Source organism: Pipra filicauda, unplaced genomic scaffold (assembly GCF_003945595.2).
Source record: "Pipra filicauda isolate LSUMZ 115617 unplaced genomic scaffold, ASM394559v2 scaffold73_size2923735_pilon, whole genome shotgun sequence".
Taxonomy (NCBI): Eukaryota; Metazoa; Chordata; class Aves; order Passeriformes; family Pipridae; genus Pipra; species Pipra filicauda.
In genome coordinates this window covers 2,535,761-2,557,777 of record NW_024104909.1, presented here as the reverse complement: position 1 = coordinate 2,557,777, position 22,017 = coordinate 2,535,761, and the positions used below count along the sequence as shown (strand labels likewise).

General features: G+C 36.7%; 1 protein-coding gene across 33 annotated transcripts in view; it reads right to left on the bottom strand.

Annotated features, from left to right (window-relative positions):
* The window catches only part of RBFOX1 (RNA binding fox-1 homolog 1), a 1,156,483-nt gene that overhangs the window by 39,017 nt on the left and 1,095,449 nt on the right, over positions 1 to 22,017 (bottom strand). For 30 of the 33 annotated variants that reach the window (XM_027750814.2, XM_027750811.2, XM_027750817.2 and 27 more), the window contains 2 exons: positions 10,925 to 11,057; positions 2,087 to 2,126 (listed from right to left, as the gene is read on the bottom strand). In XM_027750814.2, the coding sequence (XP_027606615.1) occupies positions 2,087 to 2,126; positions 10,925 to 11,057 (173 nt within the window). The remainder of the gene's footprint in view (positions 1 to 2,086; positions 2,127 to 10,924; positions 11,058 to 22,017) is intronic. The other 3 variants (XM_027750818.2, XM_027750820.2, XM_027750821.2) reach the window with 1 other exon arrangement.

Genomic DNA, 22,017 nt, shown 5'->3' with positions numbered 1-22,017 from the left:
GCAAAAATGTAAAGAAAAATTCATTATGAAATAAGAATGTTTGTATACTGTACAAAATTTAAAAAATCTCCAGAAGAGTGTTTTAATTCTGTCAAATGCTGTAAAGGTAAACATTCTGTTCCATTAAGCAAACTGAGATATGCCATCAGAAATATGAGGCTGTAACTGAGTGAAAACCAAAGCATAGTTCTGCATTTTCAAACATGTAACATATGATGAACCACCATAGTTATTCTATTTTCTAATGCACACAACTATCGCAGACAACAAAACTGAGGCTACACTAGAAATTAGTCATTTCTTTGGTATCTTCCTCATTGGAATCACTTTCCATGTGGAAACAAAATGTTACAGTCTGTGAGAGGCTGTGAGGCCACCTAAAAATAATATTGTCAGTCCCCAAAAGAGCTATTCCTGGCTTTCAGCAGCAGTGGGTTCCAAACCTACAGACTGTTCCACTGACATTTATTTCCCACCTATTCTGCCACACTGAGCCATCCAGAGAAAGGTGTCTTGTTGCCCTTTTGGGCTGGTAAACTGAGCAAAGTGGATGTCACATTCTTTTGACAGTTTGAAGGAACATGAGAATTGGAACCCACACTTCAGGAAGTTCCACACTGTTCCATGTGTCTCATAGAGCTCAAAAACTGAGCAGCAACGTGGTTAGGAGGGATTAGAGCAGCACACTCCACTCGAGCAAGGCTTTGGCCAGCGGCTGATTCTTCTGTTGTAAAACAACATGTCACTGACACCATCACTAAGTACATAGGGAGACAATTTTAACTCTTGCTAATTTAATGTTTTTAATCTGCACAAATGAATTTTCAGAGAAATACCAACCTTTCCACCTCCATCAGAAAAAACAAACCTGCTTCGTACATAAATTCAAATTGTTGTCCTTCTTTATATAAAACTTATTAAACAAAAAATCCCATCCCTTGCAAATAGTTCTAGAAGACTGCTGATAATGAGCACAAGGGATGTTTTCTAGCATTACCTATTTAATTTTTAATATATGTATGAATTTCAACTCATCTGTCTTGTCATATCTCAACAGAGACAGTACAAGTTGGTTAGAGCAACTTGTCTGGTGAAACAAAATGATACCTGTAACTTAGGGCCAGATTGCTTTATTAATATAAATAATGAATCTAAATAATTTGTTATTATTAACATAATAACAAATGTAAAAGATTAATTAGTATCAGTAAAATATTTTATGTCTACACATAAGGTATAAGAATTAATTATTTTAGAAGAGTGAAATTCAACCTCAACCACCTCAAGCCTCTTGCATACTCAGACATAAGTAACTTCTTTGTACACATTCAAGGTAAAAACTTGGCAAGAAGAAACAAGGTGAGAAACTTGAAAAACTTGATACGAAACTTGCAAAAATATCATTTAAAAGAAATTGGTGAACAATTAGGTGAGTAGATAATGATGGACACGGGGCTATAAGTCTTTCCTAACAAATAATCCACTTATATCATGAGCAGTCTCTACCCATTTCCTTTAAACTGAAATAAGTGGATTTTCAAAGTGCAGCTGGAAATCTACTCAGATTACAGACAATACACAGCCATATCTTAAAACTTACTATGTCATTAAGCTCTACTATCACCCCGGCACCTACAGATACCCAATGTTGGCTGGACTTGGGAAATTTATATCTCTTCGTGAAGTATTTTCATAGTTCAAGTATTAATAATATTCAGCTTGCCTTGATTTTTTTTTAAAAAAGAGTTTTTGGGGATTTGCAAAAGAATGTTTCTGCTTTGCTTTGGTTTTTTTTTGAACTTCAATTATGAAGGGAGACACCCCTCCACACACACACACACACACACATTTTTCACATCTTTTTGCATTCGTTCAGCATTTGATTGAAGAGTTAATTCAGCTCCACTGAACAATGATAGATGTAATGAACAGAAAGGTCTTCCAATGTGAGAGATATTCTTCTCAATTCTTTCTGACAGGCAAGGGATGGTAAATAGACAAAACAGAGTCAAGCTAGGCAGCAAACTTGTAAAAAGAATGACTCTGGTAATGTACAAGGACAGCATGCACATCAATGAATACTTACATAAATGTCTGCACCATAAAATCCATCCTGGTATACAACACTGCAAGGATGCACACACAAAGAAAAACATCCATATTAGTGCATTTCCACATGCAAATGCCACCAACCCCTGCACAGCTGAGGTTAGTCTTGTCACAAGAACAGAGGGAAGGGGGAAGGAAGGCACTCTTCACATTGGTTAAGGAGGTTGGTGGTAATTATCAGAAGTGAAACTGTACCAAATACATCCACTTATAGAGAGGGCCAAATGCTTGGTCAAAGGGAGACAAAGCATGGCAGGATTGGAAAAAACTTGTGATAAGGCTGAGGGGTTTTTTCTTGCCTTTTTTTTTTTCTATAAAAATTTTCAGTGGGCCAATCCTACAATCAGTCTCAATACATTAACAAAAAGCTAACTCTTGAAGTGCTACTTCCTTGTCCTGCAATTATGCCAACCCTCTGAAATAAAGACGTAATTGTCATTACTTAGATGGAAAACAAAACACAGCATAAGTTTCTATGTTGAGAGGAGTGGGTGAAATAATTATGCTGTTGATATTCTATGCACTGGGTCAAATCTCAATACCTCAATGCACACAGAGGTGAGAGAATCCATAGGTTCTGCATTGTTGGCTTGATGCACATTTCCCATAGTGACAACAGGTCTGTTGAGAATGTCATGGTGTTATTCTTATGAAAAAAAAAATATTAACTTTCCTTACTTGATCATTTCAAAATGAAAATCAAAGTGAACATGCCAATGGTTCTGAGGTCCCCTGCAGTTTTGGTTGGATACATTACTACTTCCTACCTCAAAAAATGTTGGTATTATTATATTGCTGTTAACAGTTCACCAAGAGACTGTGGTATTTCAGCTAAGATAAGTCATCAGTGCATGTAGTGCAAATTTCAGATTCTAAACCCTTCAGGATAAATGACACAGTATGACAAAGACAGTTTAAATGATTACACTAAATAAAACTGGAACTACACAACAGTGGCCTACCAATTACACACATTATGTAATTCCTGCAATTTTACATTCATTTGGCAGTTCTGCAACTTCAAATGGGTATTTCCACTATCAGAATCAACCCAAGCTGTTTCAAGAGCTAAATATGAGAGCACACAATAGGGGTTTTTTTGCAACAGTATTTTCAATTTGGGAATACTATTATCTAGGAATAATAGTTATTACCAAGTTGCTAGTCTGAGCTGTTTTGCAATTCCAACAAGAATTTTCATGTCAGAAATATAAGTGATCTATTGAGGTCAATGACCAAAACCCACAGGGCTGAGCTGATATGTGTCTAAGTCAGAATCACTTGAGAAAATCATAAATATGCATACATGCACACAAGCGACATGGGTAAAACCACACTGATGATAAAAGTTTGCTGTGGAATAATAATGTGTGAAAACTCAGCTCCACTTAAATCAGAGCGTCTGCCATTTGTTTCAGTGAGGTCAGACCTTTACTCGTGTATTTTTTTATTTATTATGTCTGCAGAACAAAATAGGCAAAACCCAGTCTACACTGGCAGTTTTCAAGGAGCTTGTTGTTTACATTGCATTGTACCTTCATTTTGGTTTGATATTCTGATTATTTTGAGACATTCCATGGTTTTCTTACACCTGTTTGCAAGTAAGAAATAAAACTTTCCACATGGCTGTGAGGTAGGAGCACACAATCATGAACAACATGGAAGGACTTTTATGAGATGATATACAAATTATACTAAGTTTGCTGAAGATGAAGATCCCTCAACCACAACCCTCAGTTCCTCACATCCCTGTCCACTCCTGCTGGGAAACAGTGGAGGAATTGGGGGAAGGTAGTTTAGGTTCTGTCTCTGTTTCTAACCATCCAACTGCACTTCAAAAGGCACTAAATTATATTCATTCCTCAAGTCTGTTTTGCCCATGATGTTAATTTGTGAGCCATGTCCCTGCCTTTACCTTCAACCCAAGAGCTTTTCCATTTGAGTTCCTCTCCCTGTACTCTGGGGAAGGGGGGCACAGCTGGGTGAGGGGCTGGCAGCCAGCCAAGGTCAACCTACCACAGGACATTAAAACATGCTACTCTCAATTATTATTAAACATTGCTACTCAGAAAATAATGCATAATGAGAGACTATGTGTCAGAAAGGGGACCTTTTTTTCTTCCTCCTCGTGGTGATCTGTGGATATACAGGGAAGATGAATGGGGCTGATAAATATTTCATTACTAAGTGCAGCTGGTTGTAACCCTGGATAGGTTCCTTCATCCACCTCAGTCTTCCTTTTACATATAACTCTCAGTCATGCACAGACAGAAGCTTATTTTGAACTCTAAAAATACAATCACTTCATAAATACTATGCTGAAAAAAATGTACCTATCTCTAAAATGAGATATATATGTGTAATTCCATCATTAACATGGCCAATATTAAGATCAAATGATGGAATCAGGTAACTGAGTATAACAGTCCCAAACAGGACTTGCACTACAAAAAAGAATCAGCTGGTTTTATCTTATTTCCTCCCTTTGGTCTTGTATTACGATAGTGATGTTAAATAAAACCCCTTCTGCTTCTCCTGAAGTTTGAAGAAAAGGAATTCTTCACACTTTCATAGATTTTTCAGAGAATATTTCCTCTATTCACTGTCCTTGTCACTCATTGACTCCTATGACTGAATCTTGCCAGTGGAGGCAACTGTGTTCTCTAACAGCATCCTTCACCCAAGGGACAAAGTGTAAAACACCAAGAACTTCAGTATATAATTTTCCAAAGGGTAATTTGCTTGGCTTATCTCCCCTTTTCCTCTCTCTGAAGCTGTAGGCAGAAAACAGATGATATGTCTTAAGCATGGGAAGAGATTGAAGGCATCACACGGGGACCCCTCTTACCACAGCTCCTTTTACACTTTATATTAAAAAGAATTGTCTTGGCAGACAGATAAATCATGCTCCTTATAAACCAACACAGGGTCTTCAAATAACCACATTACTGAAATCTGAATTACTTCACCCAGGAATAGATGATGTGTTAATGTGCTACCCGGGGGCATTAAAAAAAGAACAACAAATTCAGGGCATCTATTCAGTTGTTTTTTATAATTTTATTGTGCTAAGGAAAATTCAGAGAATTGAGAAGTCTTGATTTAATAAGAAAATGTGCATCTAAATAACATCATATGTGGCAATAATTTCCTGAAATTATTTTTCTATAAATATGAACCTGTTTCCTCACCAGGTATTATATATCTGACTTTCATGGGTTTACCTCCTTTATTTAAGTCTCTGTGTCTTATAATCATTTTTTGTAACTATATTAAGACAAACTCTTTACTAGTTTAGATTCCGCCTTTAAAATATCCTGGGAGGACTACATCTGTCTTCATTATAATTTTCTATCCTCATCTTTCAAAAGAATTGAGTTGAATAATCTATCAATGACATAAAACAACAGTTCTGGACTGCACAAACCTTAGTTGAGTAACTTCATGGCAGTTGAGTATCTGTGGCCCTCAGCCACACACACGTCCTGCACAGGGTGACATGGACAACCTAAGGCACATTCAGAGCCTTGGAGTGATGGATTCAGGGCAACAAAGGGGCATTACAACCATCATTTTATTATTTGCAATAGGAATCATGTCTGCAGTTCACCATCACTTCTCCATCACAACTAAAAAAGAGAGGTTCTGGTTTTTTAATTGCTGTTAGGGTCACCTTCTCTGTCCTACACATTATCCAGCTCCTGCTCTGGAAATCACCTTTTCCATGAAACCATTCACATGAAGCCTTCATGAAACAAATGATAGAAGAGATGCAACTGCAGCCTTATTTAAACCAAACACTGATAATTAATGTAGCACCTTTCAACACTGTAATGGCACCATTTTCACTGTTGTAAACAGAAAACTGAAGCTCTTGTATGAAGCAGTTTCAACTTTTTAGAATGTTCTCTAATTCCAGGTTCTTGTACTTTCAGTTTGAACATTTTCTGCCATGAACAAGTTACATTATCTGCTTTGGAAAATTAACTGAGGGCATTGCTGCAGAGAACAAAGCTGGCAGACATAAATCACTATGCACTGGCAAAAAACATTTTTTGTTGTAACAATTGCACAAATACACAAAATACAGAGTCCAAAGTAAGAAGAAGTTTCTGTGAGCCTAAAGAAATATATTGGAAAAAACCCATAACTACCACAGGAGGTGTAGTAGTGTATACTAATCATCCTTCTTTCTTAAATTCAGAATAAGTGTTGGAAAATAAAGCTGGTTTTTCTTTCATTTTGAATCAGCTAGACTGTAGCACTTGAAAACATTTACTTTAGCAAGGGGAACAATTTCTGAATAGTCTCTGTTACTTCTCCTATCTCCTGTTTTCCCAGGAGAGACACCAGAAGTGGAGGTATGGACTGAAAGCTCTGTTAGCTTCAGCAGAACTGAAAGGAGCAGAGGGGACACAGAATACAAAGTCATCACACTCTAAACCTGTGAAGAACTTTAAACAAATCATGCTGGAACACAAGTTTTACTAATACTTCTATCTGCTATACTACCAGACATACAGTGACTCTGGGTTTTCTTGACAGCAAATTAAAGGTGGAGTTTCATATTCATCTTGTTTTCCTGTTTGGTGAATGATTTTCAAGGAATGCTGACATTCTAGTTGCTACAGAGGCCAAAAAAAAGTTACAGGTATTAAAATCAGTTAGCCTGCTTTCAACAGTTTGCCAAAGAGAAAAAAAAAATCCAAAATCTGCCCCAGGAGTACCTTTCCTAGCCAAGACAACATCCTCCTGTAGGGACAGGCTCTGACTGCTGTTCTCCACTCATGTCATACAGAACCTCACTAGCCCTTGTTTCCCCTCTCCTGCAGTGTCAAGGCTGAGCTCTCCCTGCAATGTAGACCTCCACACTCTAAATTTCAGCACTCAGTATTCTTACACAAAAAAAGTTTTTACTCCCTCATTTCAGTGTCAGTGAGGTTTGATGGGACATAAATGAATTATACATTCGCAGCTATGACTAAACTGCACATTCTAGTGTGACAAGGCATTAGAGAGGATGCCACAGGTGCTAAAATGGAAGTATTTTCCATGAGCTGATAAACAAGATGCTAGCTCAAGGAATTAGTGAAATGCCTCACTCGTAAGTAAAGGATCCATTAATTATTGAGATAAAGTTATGCATCTCATGAGCAGTAATTTCATTTTTAAATGACACATTTTAAAGCATGTGTGCTGTTCTCTGATTTATAAGAAAAAAATGGCCTGGAATATGGTTATACTCAACAATTTTCCTCAGACCTAGCAAAGAGTCCCATGTCTTCTGTTCCCCAGTAAGTGGGAGGCACAGCAGAGCTTTCAGTAGGAACCACACGAACTTCTTTTGCCTTAAGACCACAAAATCTAGATTTCCTTTGAGCCTGGGACTCCTTGCCTTTCCTAACTTGGTCAATAAACAGCTTCTAAGAAAAGGTCACAGTCACTACCAAACAGGACACCAGTGAAGAAGAACAACTACAGATTCCAGGCAGACTGAGTAGAAGGAACCTGTTAGAGAGCAGGGACCTGGGGGGCAGAGCTGCTCAGAGATCAGTGTCAGTCTAAGGAATACATGCTCTCAGCTTTACAGCTGATTTTCAACTTCAAAGCAAAATAATTCGGCTTCAGTTCCAAAACAATGTAATATAAACAAGGAAGTGTGAAGGAGATTATTTCAGATCAGGTATTACTCAGCAATAAGCTTCCTAAGGTTAATCAAATAAAATAAAAGAGGTAATTTCAAACTTCAGATTTATATTTTACAATTAAGTTCTTTTTCGAAAAGAAAAGCAATATTTTTCTAACTAAATGTTGGTGGAACTCAATGTAAATTTATAATTAAAATTATATCTGTCATTATAGAAAATGTGTGGGGTTTTTCTAATGATTGAAAATACTTAAGTGTGAAACTATTTGCTTGGCTGTAAGGCTGGGCTCCTTCTTTGGGTGAAAAATGAGAAATTTTTACTAAATTAATTGCAAAACAGCATTTAAAGCTTTTTCCATTTTTCTTATCAACAAATGATATTCCAAGTTGTTTGCTTCCTTCTCTGAGTTGATTCATTCCTTGTGATCTCTTTATTATCTCTGTAATTCTTCTCAACTCCTACTCCCATTGTGACTGCAAACCACATTCTTATAATTTATTTTCATTGATTAAGGATTTTTGCTGATGAAAATTCCTTTTTTTGCTTCTTTAATAGGTCAGATTACATAATGGGTGAGCGCAGAACAAAGTATCACAAAGGAATTCCAAACTGCATCAGTGAAGTTATAGCACAAGATCTAACACATTAGGCCAGAGAAATTATGTCAGAATGAAGCTTTATTAATCCAGCTGTGGATCAGTGCAACACAGATATGCATTATTCCTGCACTGATCCATTAATTATGGAAGTGGGCAATTTGTGTTGTGCATCAGAAAGCAGGGCTTTATTATAACCCAGAGGTGGATGGAGAAAATTAAGCCTGACTAATATCTGAGCTACAACCTCCCTGAATTAGGACAGGGCTTAGTAATTGAAAACTTTGGCAGAGTCAAATCACTTTAGACTGGGAAGGTGGGCCCTGGGTTACCAAGGGTCCATCTCAGACAGCTGGGAGCACTCAGGGCAGTGAGAAGATGTGACTCCTGAGCCATGCAACACGTGGCTCACTCTGAAGCTTTAAGGACAGGCCATGAAGGAAATGAGACTCATCCAACCTGACTGTGAAACCACCCTGCAGAAGGATGGAAGAGTGCTGAGCTGACCCCTTGGAAACCAGCTCAGCTGGAACACTGCTGAACCCGACTGCAGGGCACAACTGCTGTACTGGCTCACAACAGGACTTCTCAGCACTTGCACATCTAACTTACTGCCTAAAGATGCTGAAAACGAGCAGCACAATTACATGAGGATATACATGTATGGCACTTGGAAATGTAATTCTTTCTGCTGAGTCACTGTACTAACTGAACCACAAAAATCTGTAAAAAAAAAGCTACCCCACATACATATACACAGAGAGCACCCACGTGGCCTCTTAAATTAGGGCAAATTTAAGTTACCTACTAGTCAGAAAGTATTTACTCATTTGGCAAATACTAACCGAAAAAGTATTATCCAATACTGGTAGGTATTTTCTTATATAACTTCATGACTTCACATTAAACTAAGGTGTTAATCATGATTATTGCCATCATGATTAATGCCATTGGCAATGACCCATGTTGCTGTCTCACTACATATTGCATTCTATGTTCAAATTTAAGAATTTATTTTTAAATGAGCTAGAGACCGAGAATCCACTTTCTTTATATGCAGTATCCACTTGGTAGCTGAGACATTCTGACTGAAATCTGAATGTTGGACATTCTAAACTTGCTCCCATCATTGCCATGTCCAATACCTTGATTAACTCTAAATGAGAGTCTGGGCAACAGTAGGATAACCTTGGTGGGACACCATCCTTGCCTGAAGGTAACTCAGGTAATCTTCAGAAACCACAGTGCCTTCCTGCAGTAGTGGCAATACTGTTTTGCTTATTAAATTAATATTATTTTGCTTACGAAAAACTTACATAAAACAACAGAGCACACTTTTACAAAATAAACTGATTTTGTGGCATCATTTGTATATTCATTTTCAGAACATCTAATTTGTCTGACATAATAACTGCCAGAATTGATGGAATGGTGAAACTGCCTGTCTTAAATATCCCTGAAAACTCAGCCTGAAGGCTGACTGATGAGATTTAGCAAACTTGCCTAAGGAATGGAGCAGGAGAAGAAGAGGCTCTGCTGCCAGCTCCTGTACAAGAGGATATTCCCTGTGGGAGCAGATGAGCTCCTGAATGGGATTTGAGTGTGGGCAGAGATCGAGATCACCTTCCCTTGCTGCCTGTGCCAACCCTTCCTGACCCCTTCTCAGGAAGATCTGGCTGCTTTACAGAGAGGTGGCAGCAAATCCACTTCAAATTTTCAGGACAAAATGCTACTCTGGCCTGAGATCCGGTAAGTTTTCTGATTTTGCAGGTTTCCCAATTTCTTAACAGTTGAAAATCTTTTATCAATGTTTTTAGGGTTTTTAAACATCACACGCAGCATACAAAGCCCTTCTGTGTCAACATTTGCAGAGCTATAGGAGAGTTTATTTCTTCTTTCTTTCCCTCAAAAATACACTTAAAATCCCAATCATCTTCTGAAATAAAGATTGTTAAATTTCTAGAAATTACTACTATGAATTCCTCTTTGTTCCTTAGTTTACTGGTTGGTTTTAGTAAATGCAGGTCACTGACAGGGAAATCTTAAGGCATTATTTAGGCAAACATACTCCAAAACCATGGTCCTGAGAGAAGCATCCCAGATTTCTATCATGGCAAAGGTGGCAATTGGAAAAACTAAGAAAACTGCAATAAAAAAAATAAAATAAATACAGCACTAAGCTTTCAGGTCCAGAGACAACTTTCAGTAGACGATTTGAAGAAAAAGGGATTAACTTGATCCAACCTCCTTAATAACCAGATGTTTGCAATCATCAAAAATACATCTTTTAGCCGAAACGATTTCTCCGTTCCAAAGCGTTCCCCGTTTCTGAGAGCATTTACATAACAACATGTGACATCTGAAATGCTTGAGGCCACCAACCATGGCAGTACAAATTACAGTCATTTTTCAACACCCTGGGCAAGGTGCAGCCCGGGCCTGGTGTCGGCGGTGAGCCACGGCCAAAAAAAAAAACCACAAAAATAAAAGTGTGTAGCCTTGTGAAACCCATGCTGGAAGGTGTGGAAAACTGAGCTCCATGCTAAAGGCATGGAAAACTGAGCTCCTTACCCGCCGTAGGCTGGAATAGGAGGAGGGGGAGCTGCTGCACGAAACGTGTTGTACACCGTGCGACCTCGGCCTCGTAGGTGGGCACCTCTGTAAGCGGCAGCTGCGGTCGCAGCAGGGTAGGGAAATCCTGGCACTGCAGGGGGAAAAAAAACAGGGATTAACGGGCAACATTCAGGTCCAGTGTTCTGAAGTAAGCAGCATGTTTATGCTTATTACCTGTAACTGGACGAGGGAGTCACCAAATAAGTAAATTATTAGTCTTTTAGATCGTCTTTACACGGAAAATCTTTGTATGTAAACAGGACAAACTGGGAATTTGGATGATGTTATCAGAGGTGGCTCTCAGTTTCTTAGAGCACACTATTAAAAAGAATGTTGGCTAGTTCAGCCAGGAGACTCCTGAGGTCCAAGTTCAGGCTCCAACTCATAAGGTCAGAGACATTTGCATCGTAGTATTGGATCTGCCTTCCAAAGTCAGCTCTATTTTGAGTGAGGGTGAGACATCAGACATTTAGGTGACCTCGGGTCATCTACATTATCCAGTGATTTTGGCAACTGAACAGAGCTTTGCTTTTGTTCAAGAGCTGATTATTAACTGGGTCTTAACTGTGTAACCATGGAAAGAAAGAGTTTTCTCTCTCTTTTCTGGTTTTTTTTGGGTTGTACCACATTCATAACAGTACCTTTCATTCCTTCAAAGGCAAGAGTTGCATAGTTTAGAAATATCTGTCTGAATTCAGATAATATTCAGACCAAATAGAAGCAATTAAAGCAAATAAAGAAATTAACCCAGACATTTTTATATTGTCATTGCAACTAAGTGTAAATATTAATTATAGTTCCATGTGAGACTTAAAATATTTTAATCAGAAATTGAACAGTAATACAGTATTACTTAGAGGCTTGGGGTTTTTTTTCTGTAAAATGTCTGTAAAACTGTACTCTTAATAAACTTTTAATTATAAAAAGAAACAAAAATCCAACCCAGCAACCAAACAAACTTTACACTTTTCTTTCTCTGCTTTTTTTTTTAACCAGACTTCATTATTTCATGTCTCCTGTGTACATACATTGTTTCTCAATGTTAGAACAGGTATTTCTTGAATGAATTAATCAGTGAGACAGAAAAAAATCAAATCCAGCTCTGTGGCACTCAGGTTGCATCAGTTGTGCTTCACTATGCTGATTTTTTTTTTTTTTTTTTAGTTTATAAATAAAGAGATAAAAGAAATAAACATTTCTTTTTAAAGCCCTAATAAGGAGTAAGTAAACGGAAATAATGATGTATAAAACACTGAGGTTTTCAAATCTGAAAAACAATTATTTCAAACCTCCTTGGTCTTTCATCTGTTTAGGTAATAAATTTTAAAAGAAGCCTTGAATTTGAAAAAGGAAATGAAAAATTCACAACTCATAGGCCTTGCTGGCTGAACATGTGAAGGTAAATATTGTCATTGTGGTGACTTTCCACTATTGCCTTACTGCTGTGGGGCTTTGCAAGGTCCTTCTCACTGACAAAAAGATTATACAGTAAGTTCTGCAAAGATTTACTTGTCTGTGATACAATATAAACCAACCTTACAGCAATACAAATAAATTAGAACTGTCTTAAAAAGTGCAAATACCAGATTTTTATTCCTTTCTGTAATAAGAATGTGTGTCAAAATCAGCAAGATGAACTTGCAGAACTCAATATACTGTTGATAACTTTGCAAGCAACAGTATTTAAGAAGTGTTAAATAAATACTAATAGAAAGCATTCTTTTGAGAAAAAACAAATATATATCATACAGATTTAAATGCTGTAAGCACTTTTGCATATTCAATAACACTGAATATTGAACAGTACAAATATAGGAGTTCTAGAATTATGACCTACTGCTGAAACTATGTAACTTTTGTCCTTTTCCTTTCCATGTATACAGTCCTGGGTAAAAATTAAGACAATATACTTAGGAAAATGTAAAATGTAGTTTTCAGTGGACTGAAGACATAATTACAGCAGAAAGATCTACAAGTCTATGCTGTGGTTCCTTTGATAGAGTGAACTCTCTGCCTATACAACCAAACAAATAAAAGGTGCAGGGGTCTAATAAATAAAATTTTATAGATGAAAATTAGCAATGCATGAGAAAAACATGAGGGCTGGACCACGTGGTGCCTTGCTCACTTCAGTCCCTTAGAGAATGTGTTTGTGAGTGAGAATTCCTTAAATAGTTTACAATAGGTAATACAAACAACACATTTAAATGGTCATATTTAAATGCAAGAGACACTGAGGATACACCTCTGTGAAAGTGTGAGCTCTTAATGTGCTCTGAGAGCATTTTTTAGCCTTTGAATTCTACCTTTCAATCCAGCTCTGTATTTGTCATGGTCACACCTTGGAAAGAACTATAGGAAGGGCCAATGACCTCAAATCTTTGGCACTGAATACTTTCTACAAAGAAATGTCACTGGAAAAGCAGAATGCCCCATCAATGAATGAGCCAAAAATAATATTATGTATATATATTTATATATTATGTATATATATTTATATATTATATATATAAAATTACATTTTTATGAGAAAGAAGGCTTTATCTTATGAAAGAGGAGAAAAAGCAAGAAACAGAGCCAACAGGAAAAGTCACTTAGCCCCCAAGTGCCTATCAAATCCAAACCCTGGAATAGTGGCACAGCATTCCTGGGAGATGCTAAGACAGGACAGTGATTTCCACCATTTCCAAAGGATCTGCAACCCAAAGAGGTGTTAGAATCAAAAGCCTGAAGGAACCTAATTGTTTTGCTGTGCTTGCATTGCATTGTTTCCTTCCAACAAAGTCATGGAACATAAAATGTCTAAAGTAAAGCAAAGCACTAAAAAAGCTTGTAGAAGCAACTAGTAGAAGGCAGAGCAGGGATTTGCAGTTCTGGCAGGAAGAGGATCAGATGGGATGGAAACTAAACAAGAGAAACATGGGACTGAGAGTAGTATTGCAAGGTCTTATGATCAAGTGAGGTCTAACAGTTGAGTTTAAGCACAACAGAATTATATCCATCCCAAAAAACTGATTTGGGTCCATCTGAAAATCAGAGTATCTGAAAACATGCCTTTTATTTCCAGGTAGTAACATTAAAGATTAAGATCAGAGGAAAAATAAGCAACAAGTCTTGTCACCCTAGATTTCAGCTCAGAGCAAAAACACTGTGCTAGTTCAGGCCAGCTGAGAAATCAGGTGGTCAGGAATATGTAGTAACCACAGAATTTATTTTGTTACCAACTTTTTAATATCCTCACCCCAAAATAACCAGCAGAAGTGGCACCATTAGAACACAACTGAAGAATGGACTTCATAAAAACAGTTTTATGAAAAGAGTTGTCCCATCAGGAAGCATTAAATGCTATTAACCAGTCCCAAAAGTAATGAATATACTAGCCAGGAGGGGGAAAGATTTTAATGACTTACAGTTTGTAGGTCAACCTTCCTTAGTGCCTGAGTGCCAAAGTGCTGCAACTCAGTCAGTGAAAATGCTATTATAATGGGGTTGAAAATGTGTTTGACTCTCAGCAGGGAAGCATCTGAGCCCACTTCTAAGCAAAAGTGGCTTAAAATCATCAAAGTAATTTGATGACTGGAATCCTTCTGATCTGTGACACACAAAAGGCAGATTTCTCCCAATACACATTGATGATATGAGGTTAAAACAAAAAAAGACTTTTCTAAGGACAGCATGTGGTCAAATATCAAGCCATAGAGACAACTTATAATTTCATCTAATAGCCCCTCAGTTCTATAATTATTCATTCAACTATTCAAATATGAATGAGACTACAAGAGCAACCACAGAAATTCAGTTCCTACAGTTGAACTGCACTTTTACTTTTTCAAATTAAAAAATTAGAGTATAAGCAATATGCTGTGGAAGTGCTTGGCTTTGCTTCATATAATTATCCGAAAGCATACAAATCATCTTCTTCTACAGCCTAAATGATTTTTTTAAGGAACATCATGCTGGTGAGATTTCTTCTTTAAACTTATTTGTTCTATTTTTATACTTGAAAGGTTAAAATTTTAAAATGTATTACTACAATGAATATTGGGTTCTCTCTTCCTAAACTTTGTAAACTTGGAAACACTGTCAGGACACCTCCTCCACTGAACTTCAGCTTAGATCTCAAACATGAAATCAGGTCAGCAAATCACAACATTTAAGCAAATTAAAAAGCCTCTGGAATTAAAAGGATTCTTGTTAGTATATCAGTAAAATTTAGGTAACTAACAATTTTATACAAAAAACAAATATGAGCATGAGGAAGACAAACTTAATCTTTGTGTTCACAGATGAAATTTAATCAAATCTTAATTTGTCCCAGAAGATGCAATAGAAGCATTTGTTTTACTAATTTTGTATTAAATGAATAGGACAGGGAGGTGGACTTTCTAGGCACCACATCTCACCATAGGCCTGGGAAAACAAAGACTAGAGGAACAATGACAGAGCTCGAGCTCCCAAAAAGAGGGATATAACCTGGCAAAAAATACTTAAGGGTTATACACTGTGTATTAAAGTTTTAAAGCTCTGGGATAGATGAAAGAGCAGCAGATGCAAAAAACAACAGGGGGCAGATTTTGTATCAAAGCCATAAAAATATACAGCCATTTTAATGGGCAATTATTCTTCCCATTTGTGCTGTGGTTGGAATTTGTATGAGAGTGCCATATGCCCCCAGAAAGGTGTGCCATCAAAATGGATGAACAAATCTACCTCTCATCACTCCTCATCTCTCCTCCTTTGCACAAACTAGCAGGTCATCTCCCATCAAGAGTCTGCAAATGCTTTATGGTGAAGAATTTTAATGTTACATCATGTTTGCATCAGTTTATAGCTAATTTACTGCAGCACAGTTTAACTGCTACAAAGGCAGGGAGACACATTTACATTATTCCCAGAGTTCAGGAGGACCCCTGTCGAGGAAAAACAATAAATTAAAACCAAAGAGATATAATGGGTAACACGCTGAGAAAAGCTAAGCAGAATAATCTATATGATGTTATCTGAGATTTCAGGAAGAGAATCAGCAGTTTAGCCCAATGTATGCTGTGTTTTCCCTTCACTGTAATAGTAATAAGTATTATTAAGTGGCATTCTTTAAAAGAATTATAAACACTGTGTTAAAGAGGATGTGTGCATTTAAATACACAGACCAAAGTACACTGCCAGTAAAATGTGTTACTACAGATTTTAACATAAAAAGGCATTTAAATCATATATATATTTATATACACGCACATACACAGTTAAAATTTCAGGGTAAAAAACCCCACCTTTAGAAAGTTCAGAGTGTTTAAAATTAGCAGGCTGAACATACAGTTCTTCACCTGTCACTTTTATGAGAGGATTTTCCCTGGGATCTAGTTGTGAATTAACTGAATTCAAAGGAAACCTGCCATATATATCAAAACCAGTTACAACTGGTCACTTGTTTTTATTTCTATTTATCTATTTATTTTTTGAAACATACTTAAAATTATAGAACAATTATTTCCTTACTATTGGAGCAAAGTATATGTCAGTATTATACACTGTTGTTTAGGCATGAATAAATCCGTATTTTGGAGAAACCCTTACTTATAGGGGACACTCATTTGAAATGCATTAAAAAGGAAAACAAAAATCTCTAATTAATGTACAAGTCTAATCACCATTCTCCACATGGAAGAGTAATTTTTCACTGTTCATTTGCTCAGTGTAATCTCAAAACTGACATAACAGAAAAGCAATGGCCTATAAATCTGCTCTCATTTGTTTCTTTAATATTCATATTCCATTGAACTACAGCTGCTTGTTGCTGCAGTCTATTACAACATGCAAAACTGTCGATAAAAATATTATGAAAGGCAAGATGTGTTTCTTCATGGCTCTGTGTGCCATTAATTTGGAAAAAAAATAACAACAAATGGCTCCTGGATTGTCCCTTAGTTAGCTGCACGCTGGGTGATTAGTGATTAATTACCTTGCTGCTAATTGACATGGCACAAGGAAATCGACACAGCCCTGATTAATTAACTTTTTTATGCAAGACAGTTACTTACAAAACACTGCACACTGTAATTGAATCCCTTTACACAACACTACTGCATTAAGTTTCTCTTCAAATCCAAATTAGCACCAAATTTCACATCGATTTGGTGAAACTTTTTAAACATGCCAATATTTCTAGAAATGTTTTTAACTATTTCAGTCTCATATATGTAAAAAACCAGATTTTTAGTTTTTTCCACACCAAATCACCAACATAACCAAATGCACTCGAAAAAGGTACATTAAATATTTCACCAAAAAGCAACCTATTTAATGTGCTTATTCTTATGTTAAATTATAGGAAGACAATTTATTCCAACAAAACTTTCCATTTTGTTATCCTTAGTTTAAAGTTGTTTTCAGATCTAATTGATCCATTATTTCAATAATGACTTGCATATACTGACTTCACACTTACTTTTCTCTGTAATTATTTTAAGTACATATGGAATTACTCTTTTTCTCTGCCTTCCTTTGTTTCAACTCTTCTACCAATAAACGATCCACTGTTGGTTTCCATGTATATTGAAACCATTATCTGCCATTAACTTATAACTTTCTGACCAAAATTGTGATGCCAAAGCACGGAAACAGTTTTATCTTTTTGTCCCCATGAGGGTGACCGAGCACTGGTACAGGGGCCCAAAGAGGCTGTAGAGACTCCATTCCTAGAGATATTCAAAAGCTGGTTGGACACGGTCTTGGACAGGCTGCTCAAGCACCAGGGGATGGACAACAAGTCCTCCAGAGGTTCCTTCCAACCTCAGCCCCTCTGAAATTCGGTCATTTAGTGATTCTGTGATGATCACAAATTCCCATATATCTCACCCTTCTTTTATTGGGCTGTATATGCAGCTACCTGAACCCCTCAGGTATCAAGGGATTTCTAATAACAAGCAACAAGAAATGGAGGATGAGGAAGGATACAAAGGAACAGCCAAGATGGTTGAGAGATTTTTTGCTAAATCAATATTACACCAACTAACAACTTCAAATCAAAAAATGCTCTAACTGGTGGTGAAATTACTTATGGTGTACTTAATATCAAAATTAGAGTACTGCATAGCTGAAATCACAAATAGTTGAGGTACAAAGAACAGAAGACTTTTCACAAAAGAAATTACTAACAAACAAGAAAAAGCTCAGTAGATAAAAACAAAGCACAGAGGCCATAAGGGAAAAGAAACAGTAGGAATCAGAGAAAAAACATTTGATCTTAAATTAAAGAACAATCTTAAAATATAGATAATCAAAGTGATCAATATCTTGTCTCCTCTTCCTGGTTGTTGGACATGTACAAGTTCCAAGCAAATGGAAAAAAAAAAATCCCCTGTGCTAAACATTGTTTCTGAGACAAAGGGAAAAGGTCAGGGTTGGGGAAAGCTGGATAAAGGGTAGCACTCCTATAAAGAGATGACAAAATTTAGTGATTTGAATGTTTATGCGAGTCAATTATATAGTGACAAGAAATACTGTTTAGATGACACAAGGATTTCTAAAATTCAGCAGAATTATTAAACTGTAAAGAAAGGATTGTCAGAAAGCTGTTGTGTTGGAAACAATTTAGGCAGGAAGTAATAGAGGAAAGACCCATCTGTTAACCTAATCCAAGCCATAATGGAAAAGATTGTCAAAACAAAGAATTGCACCTGCAAAGTCATACAGATACTAAAAATGTTAATTCCTCAAAAGTACTTACTAGCTGTGAAATTCAGGTTGAATTTTGCTGTACACAGCACGGTTCTGAGAGCCATGACTCAACAACAACCATCACAAAATACAGGAAGAGTGACAATAAAGTACATCTTTATTTGAAACCAAAACTTACAGACTAAGCTTGATATCTGACAGACAGAATGATTTCAGATTTACAGTCAGCTGTGTGTGCCTAGCACTAAAAATCACACAGCACCTAGAAAGCAGAGCTAAGGAAACATCAGAACCCTGGATCTAGGGCTCTGCACAAAGGGTCTGATGTGCAATTACACTGAACATCTTCATGCGAAATAATTCTAAATGTAATTCTCACTATTTAGCTGCATACTGAAAGGAGTAAGCCCAAAAAAATCTCACTGTCCTAACTCATTGATTAGTGTCAAGTAATGCCAGTGGCCAAGTGCCAAATCTCCATCACCAGAAAAACACCCAGTTAAGACCTCTGAGTTGCCCAGTTGTCCTTGGCCACACACCATTTTTATTATTTGAACTAAAGGACAGAGATGCTCCCCCCACAATCTACTGTTGAAAATGTTATGCCCATCTTTCCAGTCATCTCCCACTACCCAGATGTAGGATTGTGTATAAGTGGGGGGAAAAAAAAATCAGTGACACACAATTCAGGACGTGTCTGTTTACAAAGCTCTTTAAAACTGCTAGTTCAGACACACCATCATTAAACAGATTAACAGAAGAATGAGTGCAAACAGCAAGGTCCTTAAGAACAGATTTGTGGGAGTGAAATGAAACCCACATTTATATATTTTTGGATAACTACAACGTATCTTATTGATGCCTTAATAGTCTCCATTTAAAATACAGACAGACAGAAGGTAAAATGAGAGTCTTCTTCAAAATAGTTACAGAAAAGACAATATATGGTGAAACAGAACACCAAAAATGCTGTAACAAGAATTTCAGGTGGTGCTACTAAAAGAACTCAAAGAGGTTCACTACAGCTAAAAATAGGCTGATACTTAAATCAAGAATATAACATAATTAATATGAATACAGTTTTACTCAATTGTGTTAGTTTTTTACTATCTTTATAACTATTTGACTTGGAAGTCAGTGGAGTTATCCTGCATCCAGAGTAGTGTAACTGTTCTAAGCAAGGTCCAACACAATGGGCAAAAATAATGTTTCAAAACCTTCTAAAGACAGTTCAAAAGAGATGACATCTCCCTGGAAGTGATGATTTTTCAGTCTTTGACACTTCTATACATGAGGGGAAAAAAATCATGGAAAGCAACTCCCTTCCTGCTTACTATTGGCATCTTCTTTATTTAAACTTTCAGTTAAACCCACTGTATTTAACATACAAACAGGAAGGCCACTTTGCACATTTTTCATGGTTACTACAAGGTGATTCTCTTCACTTCATAAATAAAGGCAATTAATTAATTCAGGAAGCACATTAAAAGATAGTTTGACTCCTAAATGTTCAGTAATAAGATTTTTTTGTGGCCTGGAAATTGTATGTGTGATTGCTCTACTCGAATGGGTAGACACTTCCCCTTGGGCAGGATTTTTGCACTCTCATTTATGAACCACAGTCCTGCAAAAGGTTAAGTTGGCTCAATCACAGGCTCCTTTGCAGGGGTGCTCGACCTGTTCCCTATGAAGCAATAAAAAAGCAGACAAACCCACCAACGTGTAAACACAATCTACTAATACATATTTTATTAGTGATGAAGTGATCTGCCATTCCAATTTAGCCTAAGAGAGAACACACCAATTAAAAATTTAGTTCGCAGAACCTTTTTACATTTAATTCAGAAATACTGTAGCACTGGCAAATTATTTATACCACATGAATACTCGTTTTTTAAACTGTTCCTGACCCAGATTCTAATTCTAAATGGCAAGCCTGCTAAACAGTAAAATTGCAACATATAAATTAAGAAAAAAAAGTAAAGATAAAATCAGAATAAATGAATCACTGATGTCATAACGATATTTGACCATTTGGACTGAATATGGTCAATCATGTCTTGCATACAAAATCCAGAGAAGGGTATTCCAAAGGTCAGGAGCACCCACACTGCAGCTGCTTGGAGTCTCAGGATAATACCATCAGAAAACTACCATCATTACAATATAATTTTCAGGTAATTACATGTGTGTAACAGATTAAACCTGACAAAAATCAACTGAATCAAGGTTTCTAAACCCAGTGCTTCCACTAATGATTTGGCTCAGAAGCTCACTGTGAATCACCTTTGGAAAATTTCTATTTTCCCTGTGTAATCTTCTCGGTATTGAAAATATCCCAGAACATAATAGAAATGTCCAAGGTCTTCCTTCAATCCATTAGTAATGCCAGAGAAATTAAAACCTGGAATGTCTTCGCTGAAACAAGAGACATGAAAACAGCTTCATGAAGCATTTTTTAGGGAGTTTACTAACATTCCTAAGCCAAGTAACCTACTTCTAAGCATAGATATTCAACAGACATATTGCATAGACAGGTTTGATTTAATTTTTATTTCTGTAACAAAATGAGTCCTCAAAGAGACTAAATCCTACTATTGGATATGATATTTATACTTTGTATTTATGATTTTCCTTATTTATTCTATAGCTATCAACATGATCCTGAACTATCCTCCACCCCTGAATTAAACAAAACACCCAGAGGGAAAAAAAAAATCTTTTTAAAACTAGTGCATATGTCTGTTATACTTAAATGTTGATAAATTTTTTATAGAGAACATATATAAAAAGTAAAATTCCCATATCATGTAATTAATATTCCAAGGTCGTGCCATAGATTTTCCTTCTCTCCTGGCACATAACACATAACTTTGGATCAGTAGTGTTATTTGGGACCATTCCTAATGTCTGCTCTGCAGGAATGAAGCCTCTTTCCCCGATTTGCTCTAAAAGAACTTTAGCATTTAAAACATCTCTTGTCAAAGATATTACGGGGTCGAGGGTTTCCAGGGAATTTTCCCAAAGAACTGCCTTCCCGCCTTTCAAAAACATCTCGTCTTTGCCTTGTTGCTTCCTGGTTGCTCATAAGCCAAAATCCCAGGGCAACATAGTTTATTGTTTTAATATCTGTCTGACGCAAAGCAAAAGGATCCTCTGGTGAGTGCTTATCTGTCGTATGTACTTCTGTGAGAGGAATATCAAGACAAATAAGATGTTCCAGGGCATATCATGGGATTATGAGCTTGGCACTGACTGAATTCTGCTTAAAAATAGTTGAAACGATAAATACAAAAAAAATAATAAAAAAATCTACGCTGGTATTTTGAGGCTTGAAGAGCGTCGGGTTTTAAATATTTTAATTGTAAAGTGTG